This window comes from Lampetra fluviatilis, assembly GCF_964198595.1.
Source record: "Lampetra fluviatilis chromosome 45 unlocalized genomic scaffold, kcLamFluv1.1 SUPER_45_unloc_1, whole genome shotgun sequence".
Taxonomy (NCBI): domain Eukaryota; kingdom Metazoa; phylum Chordata; class Hyperoartia; order Petromyzontiformes; family Petromyzontidae; genus Lampetra; species Lampetra fluviatilis.
The window spans coordinates 1,632,931-1,644,627 of NW_027620425.1; the positions used below are offsets into that span (position 1 = coordinate 1,632,931).

At 54.3% G+C, this 11,697-nt stretch overlaps 1 protein-coding gene across 1 annotated transcript; it reads left to right on the forward strand.

Moving 5' to 3' along the window:
* Positions 1 to 4,775: 4,775 nt before the first annotated feature.
* LOC144953775 (uncharacterized) lies at positions 4,776 to 7,991 on the forward strand. The gene is made up of 2 exons (XM_078884413.1): positions 4,776 to 5,234; positions 6,565 to 7,991. Exons 1-2 carry the CDS (start codon positions 5,000 to 5,002, stop codon positions 7,719 to 7,721), a joined length of 1,392 nt encoding a protein of 463 aa, XP_078740539.1. The 5' UTR covers positions 4,776 to 4,999; the 3' UTR covers positions 7,722 to 7,991.
* The last annotated feature ends 3,706 nt before the right edge of the window (positions 7,992 to 11,697 follow it).

Consider the following 11,697-nt stretch of genomic DNA (forward strand, 5'->3'; position numbering starts at 1 on the left):
CGTCACGGGCTAGAGAAGAGATGGAGTGATGTGGTACAGGAGGACGTGGAGCTGAGTGGACTTGCCGATGACTGGTACCAGCGGTGTCAGGATCGGCCTCAGTGGAGGAGGCTCGTGAAGGACGCTACTGGGCAGTTGGAGGCAGTCGCCCTCCAGCAACAACGGAGGGCGGAGGAGCGACGCTCACAACAACGAGCGGAGCGCCGGGTGGATAAAGCACAGCAAGTTGGCACAGTAGGGGGCACAGGTGGTGCATCAGCCAGTCATCTCGGTCATCTCGGTCAGTCGACCCGTGGCACCTGCTGGGTCTGCCCCGTGACCTCCTGCCAGCGGGCGTTCGACACTTCACGTGGCCTCAAGGTGCACCTAGCCTGGCACAAGCGTCGTGGTGACGTCACCTTCACTTAGTGGCGAATGGCGGTTGTTGTTGTGCCTGTGTGTGTGTCTGTGTATGTTTGTCTGTATGTGTGTTGGTCTGTGTGTTTATGTGTCTGTCTGTGTCTGTGTGTAGGGGAGTGGTGGGTGTAGTGGTTAGCGCTACGCTGCACTACGAACCTGGCGTCCTGAGTTCGATTCCCGCTCACGGCCAACACCAGTGATGATTATCTGAACTGGTCCCGGGCCTCCCCTAGGTCGACTCAGCCTCAAATGAGTACCCGGTGCGGTGTGTAGTGAACATCGTCACTGGGGAGACAAAGGCGGCCGGGCGTGGTGCTGGCCACCCACCCCCTCGTGTGCCGTGCCGGCCTTCATAGGTGCTACTCGCTAACAGCACTTGCCCCTACAGTCTGTTACGGCTGTACGGGACATCTTTGTCTTTGTATCTGTGTATCAGCACTTGCCCCAACAGCCCTGCTAGAGGCTACCCGGGTGAGCTTTGTCTTTGTCTGTGTGGTGCTGGAGACGAAAAACAGAAATCCTCACACACGCCGGTTCCCGCCGGTTGGAGCTCACACAGACAAAGACAAAGATCCCCCAGGTACCCTCTAGCAGGGCTGTAGGGGCAAGTGCTGTAAACACGTACAAATAAAGATCCCCCAGGTAGCCTCTAGCAGGGCTGTAGGGGCAAGTGCTGTAAACACGTACAAATAAAGATCCCCCAGGTAGCCTCTAGCAGGGCTGTAGGGGCAAGTGCTGTAAACACGTACAGACAAAGATCCCCCAGGTAGCCTCTAGCAGGGCTGTAGGGGCAAGTGCTGTAAACACGTACAGACAAAGATCCCCTAGGTAGCCTCTAGCAGGGCTGCAGGGGCAAGTGCTGTTACACACAGCCTATGAAGGCTACCGGCACTGTGGCACACACAGAGGGGGTGGGTGGCCAGCACCACGCCCGGCCGCCTTTGTCTCCCCAGTGACGATGTTTACTACACACCGCACCGGGTACTCATTTGAGGCTGAGTCGACCTAGGGGAGTCCCAGGACCAGTTCAGATAATAGACACACACACACACAGACACACACACAGACACACACACAGACACACAGACACACACACAGACACACACACAGAGACACACACAGACACACACACAGAGACACACACAGACACACACACACAGACACACACACAGACACACACACAGACAAAGAGACACAGACACACAGAAAAAGATACACACACAGACACACACAGACACACACACAGACACACACACAGACACACACACACACAGACACACTACACACACACAGACACACACACACACAGACACACACACACAGACACACACACACCCACACACACACAGACACACACACAGACACACTACACACACAGACACACACACACACTACACACATACAGTCACACAAAGAGACACACACACACAGACACACACACTACACACTACACACACTACACACACTGACACACACACAGACACACACACACTACACACACACAGACACACACACAGTCACACAAACAGACACACACACAGACACACACACACTACACACACACACTACACACACACAGACAAACACTACACACACACAGACACACACACAGACACACACAGACACACACACACTACACACACACAGACACACTACACACACACACAGACACACACTACACACACAGACACACACTACACACACACAGACACACACACACAGACACACACACAGACACACACACCCACACACAGACACACAGACACAGACACACACAAACAGACACAGACACACACACACTACACACACTACACACACACACAGACACACACACAGACACACACACACACTACACACATACAGACACACACAGACACACACACACACTACACTACACACACTACACACACTACACACCCAGACACACACACTACACACACACACCCTACACACGCTACACACACAGACACACTACACACATACACACACACAGACACACACACTACACACACACACAGACACACACACACAGACACACACACTACACACAGACACACTACACACACAGACACAAACACACAGTCACACACACTACACACACAGACACACACACACACTACACACAGACACACCCACACATAGACACACTACACACACTACACACACACACAGACGCACACACTACACACAGACACACTACACACACAGACACACACACACAGACACACACTACACACACAGACATACACAGACACACACACACACTACACACACACTACACACAGACACACCCACACACAGACACACACACACTACACACACACACTACACATACACTACACACACAGACACACACACTACACACACACAGACACACACACGCACAGAGTTTCGCTCGCCGTGTCTACGTGACGGACGTGACATCGCCACGCGATCGGGGGCTCGGAGGTGGGGCCATAAATATCGTAAGTATTGCGATATCGTGGGTTTTCGCGATATCCTGGGTTATCGCGATATCGTGGGTATCCCGATATCCTGGGTTATCGCGATATCGTGGTTAACCCGATATCCTGGGGCGCCCCTATATCGTGGGGCATCTCGATATCGTGGGTATCGCGATATCGTGGGTATCGCGATATCGTGGGTATCGCGATATCGTGGGTATCGCGATATCGTGGGTTATCTGTGTGTGTGTAACAGCACTTGCCCATACAGCCCTGCTAGAGGCTACCTGGGGGAGCTTTGTCTGTGTGTGTGTAACAGCACTTGCCCCTACAGCCCTGCTAGAGGCTACCTGGGGGATCTTTGTCTGTGTGTGTAACAGCACTTGCCCCTTCAGCTTTGCTAGAGGCTACCTGGGGGTATCTTTGTCTGTGTGTGTGTAACAGCACTTGCCCCTACAGCCATGCTAGAGGCTACCTGGGGTAGCTTTATCTGTGTGTAACAGCACTTGCCCATACAGCCCTGCTAGAGGCTACCTGGGGTATCTTCGTCTCTGTGTGTGTAACAGCACTTGCCCCTACAGCCCTGCTAGAGGCTACCTGGAGTATCTTTGTCTGTGTGTGTAACAGCACTTGCCCCTACAGCCCTGCTAGAGGCTACCTGGGGGATCTTTGTCTGTGTGTGTGTAAAAGCACTTGCCCCTTCAGCCTTGCGAGAGGCTACCTGGGGTATCTTTGTCTCTGTGTGTGTAACAGCACTTGCCCCTACAGCCCTGCTAGAGGCTACCTGGGGGAGCTTTGTTTGTGTGTGTAACAGCACTTGCCCCTTTAGCCTTGCTAGAGGCTACTTGGGGGATCTTTGTCTTTGTGTGTGTAACAGCACTTGCCCCTACAGCCTTGTTAGAGGCTACCTGGGGTATCTTTGTCTGTGTGTGTGTAAGCACTTGCCCCTGCAGCCTTGCTAGAGGCTACCTGGGGGATCTTTGTCTGTGTGTGTAACAGCACTTGCCCCTACAGCCCTGCTAGAGGCTACCTGGGGGATCTTTGTCTGTGTGTGTGTAACAGCACTTGCCCCTTCAGCCCTGCTAGAGGCTACCTGGGGGATCTTTGTCTGTGTGTGTGTAACAGCACTTGCCCCTTCAGCTTTGCTAGAGGCTACCTGGGTGTAGCTTTGTCTGTGTGTGTGTAACAGCACTTGCCTCTACAGCCCTGCTAGAGGCTACCTGGGGTAGCCTTGTCTGTGTGTGTGTAACAGCACTTGCCCCTACAGTCCTGCTAAAGGCTACCTGGGGGAGCTTTGTCTGTGTGTGTAACAGCACTTGCCCCTGCATCTTTGCTAAAGGCTATCCGGGTGAGCTTTTCCTTTGTCTGCTCCTCTCTCACCCCCCCCCCACACGTGATGCCCCCCCCTTCACCCCCCCCACTCCCCATTGGCCAACGCCCGGGCAGGGGGGCTCGCTCACGATCCCAGCTCTCTGATTGGTTATCATCCCCACTCCTCACTTGTTGTCACCCGCGGGGGTTGAGAGGGAGGGGCCGTTGTGGATCCCAGCTCTCTGATTGGTTGTCCCCACCCCCCACCCCACACTGTTGTCACCCGCGGGGGTGAGAGGAAGGGGGGGGGAGACCATTCTGGAGTGAGTCTCGCGCACGATCCCAGCTCTCTGATTGGTTCTCCCAACCCCCCACTGTTGTCACCCGCGAAGGTGGTAGGGGAGGGGCACCCGTTCTGGATCCGAGCTCTGTGATTGGTTCTCCCCACCCACACCCCCCACTTGTTGTCACCCGCGGTGGTTGGGAGGGAGGGGCCGTTCTGGATCTGAGCTCTCTGATTGGTTCTCCCCCCTCCCCAAGCCACCTCCCCCCACTCTGTCGTCACCAGCCAGGGGGGGTATATAAGGCGGAGAGACTCGCCGTTACGCGACATTCGTCCTGAACGCGCTGCGGCTCGGCAAAGAAGTTAAAGACTAAAATTAACGCGATCGTTACCGAATTAACGCGACGGATTTTCGCGCACGAAAGCGCAACGTTCCGCTTCGCCGACGCAACGGGATCGCTTACTTTTTTAGTTTTTTTTAAGACCACGCGCCGATCCGAGTAATCGACCGAGAGCATTTTTTTCATTTATCCCAAAAAAACAAATCTCCCCCCCCCAAGCAATGTGCATCGTTTGCGGGCCCTCGGAGCCGCCGCCTCCGTGCGGGTCCGTGCCGAGCCGAGAGCGCAGCGTGTTCGGCAAGCTGACGACGGAGCCACAGCCGCAGGAAGACGAGGACTGCTGTCCTGTCGAAGGTGACGAGGCGGTGGTGGTGGTGGATGAGGTGGAGGAGGATGATGATGATGAGGTGGTGGCGGCGAGGGAGATGAGGAGGTGGTGGTGGGACAGGCGGCGAGGTGAGAATGGTGCACACACACAGACACACACACAGACACACAGATACACACAGAGACACACAGACAGACACACACACAGACACACACAGAGACACACAGACACACAGACAGACACACAGACACACACACAGATACACACAGAGACACACAGACAGACACACACAGACACACACACACAGATACACACAGAGACACACAGACAGACACACACAGACACACACAGACACACACACACAGATACACACAGAGACACACACACAGACACACAAACACAGACACACAGACACACACAGACAGACACACACACACAGACACACACACAGACACACACACAGACACACAAACACAGACACACAAACACAGACACACAGACAGACACACACACACAGACACACACACAGTGACATTTAGATGATGACGATTTCTGATTGCCAGATCCCAAATGGTTAAAGATCTTGGCAGCAGCATCTCAGTGCAGCTTAGACCTGGTAAGGTACAACGTAGTTTAGTCTACGGCTCTGTGTGGGTCTCTGTGGGTCTCTGTGTGTCTCTGTGTGTCTCTGTGGGTCTCTGTGTATCTCTGTGTATCTCTGTGGGTCTATGTGGGTCTCTGTGTATCTCTATGTGGGTCTCTGTGTATCTCTGTGGGTATCTGTGTATCTCTGTGGGTATCTGTGTATCTCTGTGGGTCTCTGTGGGTCTCTGTGGGTCTCTGTGGGTCTCTGTGTATCTCTGTGGGTTTCTGTGGGTCTCTGTATATCTCTGTGGGTCTCTGTATATCTCTGTGGGTCTCTGTGGGTCTCTGTGGGTCTCTGTGTATCTCTGTGGGTCTCAATGGGTCTCTGTGTATCTCTGTGGGTCTCTATGTATCTATGAGTCTCTGTGGATCTTTGTGTATCTCTGTGTATCTCTGTGCGTCTCTACGCTTCTGACAAAAGAACGGCTACATAGCCGTTCAGTGGTGGAGCCCTTGCACCTGGAAAGATAAGTTTAGTTAATAGTTTAGTTGACAGCTTAGATGACAGCTTAGTTTACATCTTAGTTTAGAGTTTAGTGGATTGTTTAGTTTCGACTGACTGCGATGGCTGTCCTGATGCACCACCACATGACACCACCACCACAACCACTACCCCCACAACCACCACCTGACACCACCACCACCCCCACAACCACCACCCACATCACCCACCAACCACCACAACTACCCTCACACCACCACCCACCCCCTATTGCGATCGATATCATGGAGGGAAGAACAAAAATTACTCGAAGCGTATTGAAAATGAACGAACATCTTGAAATATATTCCATGTTTCTTTTTCCCCTGTAGCGTCCCCTCCGCCACAGCAGCTGCCTGAGCAGCAGCTACCACAGCAGCAGCTACTACAGCAGCAGCAGCTGCCGCAACAGCAACTACTACAGCAGCAACAGCCGCAACAGCCGCAACAGCCTCTGCACGTGGCTCCCCTGTGGGTAGGCGACTTCTCCTCCTGGTCATCGTCCTCCTCGTCCTCCTCATCGGTGGCGGTCGACGGCGAGGAGGTGAAGGAGGTGAAGGAGGTGGAGGCGGTGGAGGAGGCCGCTTGCCATGGAAGCTCTGTGGACAAGCGGGAAGAGGAGGAGGCGGTGGAGGAGGAGGTTGAGGAGGAGGAGGTTGAGGAGGTCTCCGTCCCTCAGCTGTGCCGCCTCATCGAGTCGTCGCTGTCGGCCGCCAAGGGGCCGCGCCTGCGCTGCTCCCACCTGCTGGCGCCGCTGGGCCTGCTGCGCCGGGCGGCCCTGGCCCTCGCCGCGGCCTCCGCCTCGGAGCCGTGCGGCCTCCGCGGGGCCCTCGTCGAGATCTCCGTGTCGCCCGCCGCCTCCTCCTCCTCCTGGCGCAGCAGTCACCAGGACGACGAGGAGGAGGATGAGGAGGACGATGATGAGGAGGATGACGATGACGAAGATGGCAGCTGCCGGTCGGCGAAGCGGAGGGCGGCCGCCGTCACGTGGGTCATGCCTCGCCTGGGCGGGCCTGAGCCTAGGCCTAGGCGCGGGCCTAGGCGCGAAGGAGCCGGGGAGGTGGCGTCCGACGACGGAGATTCGGGCTGCTTCGGTGGCAGCGGTGGTAGCGACGGCAGCGTGGGCGGGAAAACGACGGCCGGAAGATTTGGCTTGTTTGGCGGGGGCAGCATCAGCGGCAGCATCAGCGGCATCAGCGGCAGCATCAGCGGCAGCTCCACCGACGAGCCCGACCAGGACACGCTGGAGCACCCCCCGGCGGCAGTGGAGGCCACGTTCCGCCTCACGCTGGAGCTGAGCGAGGAAGGCCCCGGACTGGCGGAGCGGGGCCTGGCGGGCCTTCGGAGCCTTCTGTCGCCTGGCGGCGGGGCGGGGGCAGCGGCAGCACGCAGGGGCACGGTGCGCCTGGCCCCGGCGCTCCGCGTGGCCAAGCAGCGGCTGTACCAGCGGCGGCAGTGCCATCAGCAGCACCGGGAGGAGGAGGATTAGGGGGGGGGGGAGTCGCGATGGAAGTTGGGTGGGGTGGATTGGGTGCGAGTGTGTGCACCGTGCGTGCGTAGCCATCCGTGTCGGTCAATGCATGGACTTGTTTGGTACCGTACGGAGTCTGAATGGATGTCTTCTCGACAGACCTGTACTCCACCTGAGGACGGCTGCTTGCGTTGTGGCCGAAACGTCGTGAGAATTATTATGTTTTATTTTTATTATTTTTTTATTACTTCCATTCTACGTGATGACTTTACCGACAGAACCAAGAAGATGAATACACTACGTAGCGACACTGCACCACTGGTGGTCGGGGTAGGGGTGGTGAGGGCGGCGGGCGTGGTGCTGGCCACCCACCCGACCAACCCACCTCTCTGTGCCTGTGGCCACAGGGACGTTGGGTGGTGCTGCTACAAGCAGCAGCAGCAGGACTTGCCACCGCAGCCTGTTAAGAGGCCGCACGGGGCAGCTTCGTCTCTGTTGTGTTGTGTGCGGTGTAAAATCTCTAATTGAAGCTTTCGTGGCTGCAGGAATTCACATTCTGTGGGTCTTCCGGTGAAGTCACTTAAGACGAGATAATGGATAAAAATGGTTATCTTCTTTGAACCTATCTCCGTGACCTTTACCGAAAGACCCATGAATGTCTTCTTGGTTCTTTCGGTAAAGTCGTCAGGTAGAAGGGAAATAATAAAACGATAAAAATAAAACAATAAAATACAACTCTCACGACGTTTCGGCCACAACGCAAGCAGCCGTCCTCGGGTGAAGACCAGGTCTGTCGGGAAGACGGGAGTCTGAGAATTATTTTATTATGTTTTATTTTTATTATTGTATTATTTCCCTTCTACGTGACTTTACCGAAAGAACCAAGAAGATGAATCCCTGCAGTCACGAAAGCTTTAAATCGAAACCCATGAGTGTGTGTGTGTAGTTGTAGCGTTTAGTCACATTGTTTTTGGTACATTCAATGCAAAGTCGCGTTTTCTACTCCTGGAGTGAGTGTGTGTGTCGTGCGTGTGAGGTGTATCTGCACGTGTCCATCATATGTTTAGCCTGTTAAGAGGCCGCACGAGGGCATCTTCGTCTTTGTTACGTGTTCAATACGATGGAGGTGTGCAAGTGAGGCGTGTCGTCACTTTCTTTTGGTACATTCAATGCAAAGTCGCGTTTTCTACTCCTGGAGTGTGAGTGTGTGGTGTGTGTAAAAGTATCTGTGCATGTCCATATGTTTACACATTTGGGGAGCGGTGGTGTAAGTGTAATCGGGTTAGCGCTACGAACCCGGCGACCCGAGTTCGATTCCCGCTCTCGGCCACCACCACCACCACCACCGCCGCCGGTCGACAATTATCTGAACGGTTCCTGCTGAACCTCTTCCCCCGTAAGGCGGCGGCGGTGGCGGTGGTGGCGGTGGCGGTGGGGAGAACATCGCTGACACTGGGGGAGATACAAAGGCGGGCAGACGTGGTGGTGGTGCTGGTAGCCACCCACCCCCTCGCCGCGGTGTGCCGCTAGCCGCCGCCAAGAGCCACTTTGATAGGACGTGTCGGTCCGAAGCGTTACGGTGTGATGGGTGGGGCGGGGGAGGCAGCTTTCGTCTTCGTAATACGTCGACGCGAAGAAAAGTCTCGGGGGGGTTTTTTTACGGAATAAAAACAAAACTTGACAAGTCTGACGCCAAGTGTGTGTGTGTCTTTGTCTCAAGTAGATATCATTTATGAGTATAAGAAATGGATCTTGACTTAAAGCCTTCGTCAATGCAGGAATCCATATTCTTGGATAGATAGGCTCTTTGAACCTCTAACTACGGGACTTTATCTTCTTGGTTTTTTCGGTAAAGTCACGTAGAAGGGAAGTAATAAAAGAATAAAAATAAAACAATCAAATAAAATAATTCTGTGAGAATTAGAGAATTATTTTATTTTATTATGTTTTATTTTTATTATTACTTCCCTTCTACGTGACTTTACCGAAAGAACCAAGAAGATGAATCCCTGCAGTCACGAAAGCTTTAAATCGAAATAGAAGGGAAGTAATAAAATAATAAAAATAAAACCTAATAAAATAATTCTCACGACGTTTCGGCTACAACGCAAGCTGAAGACGGCTGCTTGCGTTGTAGCCGAAACGTCGTGAGAATTATTTTATTAGGTTTTATTTTTATTATTTTATTACTTCCCTTCTACGTGACTTTACCGAAAGAACCAAGTAGATGAATCCCTGCAGTCACGAAAGCTTTAAATCGAAATACGGGACTTTACCGAAAGACCAGAGGTCGCAACCGGGTACCCGATACCCGTACGCTACCTGTACCCGGCCGGGTACGGGTAGCCGTTTGCGACCCTGATGCGGCCAGGTACGGGTAGGCCGTGAGTCACTGGTGAGTCACCGTTTGTCACTCATTTCCCAACGTCTTGTCTCTTCTCACAATTCAAGTTCCTACACTCTACACTCTACACTACCCTACTATACACTACACTACGATACACCACTACTATACACTACTACACTATACACTACTACACTCTACACTACCCTACTATACACTACACTATACACTACCCTACTATACACTACACTACTATACACCACTACTATACACTACTACACTATACACTACACCACTGTACACTATACACTACTACATGATACTATACACTAGTGCTGTATGAGTATACTACACTATACACTAGTGATGTATTACTACACTATATACTACACTACTATACACTACACTATACACTAATACGCTACACTACTATACACTACTATACACTACACTATATGCTAATACACTACACTATACACTACACTACTATACACTATACACTACACTATACACTACACTACTATACACTACCACACACTACACGAGTGCTGTACTGGTGACGAATTGGCCACGTTCTGTTAACGTGACACAAACCCTTACGAGTTGGCCGTGTGGTGGCGGGGTTCTAACGACGCACCGATTGATTCATTGCATCGATCCGCGTGCAAGTCGCAAGGGGCGCGGTGACACGGACCAATTCCACTTCAGGGTTGTAATCCCTCGTCCATGGCGACGTCCTTTTTACTTTGATGTCTCGGTAGCGTCTCGTGGGTGGAAAACTTGCGGAGACTTCTCCCGCTTCTTGAGGCAGCACGTGTTATACTGGTAGGAACCTCCTGGTTACACCAGCCCACGGGGGATTATTGTGTCTGTCGTGCAGAGGGGCTGGGTGGGGAGGGTGGGGAGGGGCAGGGTGGGGTGGGGAGGGGCTGGGTGGGGAGGGTGGGGTGGTGAGGGGCTGGGTGGGGAGGGAGGGGAGGGGCTGGGTGGGGAGGGGCTGGGTGGGGAGGGAGGGGAGGGGCTGGGTGGGGAGGGTAGGGGCTGGGTGGGGAGGGTGGGGCTGGGAGGGGAGGGTGGGGAGGGGCTGGGAGGGGAGGGTGGGGAGGGGCTGGGTGGGGAGGGTGGGGCTGGGTGGACTGGGTGGGGAGGGGCTGGGTGGGCAGGGTGGGGCTGGGTGGGCTGGGTGGGGAGGGGCTGGGTGGGGGTTGGGAGGGGTGGGGCTCGGTGGGGAGGGTGGGTGGGGCCGGGTGGGGAGGGAGGGGCCGGGTGGGGAGGGGCTGGGTGGGGAGGGGCTGGGTGGGGAGGGTGGGGCTCAACGTTTAACCTACTCACGCCGGCTTGTGCCCGCCCTCACAGTCGGCCATATTTGCGGAATACACCACGCCGCCGTTGACCCTGCAGGCCATTGACCGAGCAACCCGACGTGTTCCTACCAGCTCCCTAGGGGAGGTGTTCCTCCGGCTAGCCCGCCCTAACACTGCCTGTGCACGAGTCCAGGGGTCCCCCACAAAGACAAAGATCCCCCAGGTAGCCTCTAACAGGCTGCAGGGGCAAGTGCTGTTAGTAGTCGCGCCTATACACATACAAAGATCCCCCGTGTAGCCTCTAGCAGGGCTGTAGGGGCAAGTGCTGTTAGTAGTCGCGCCTATA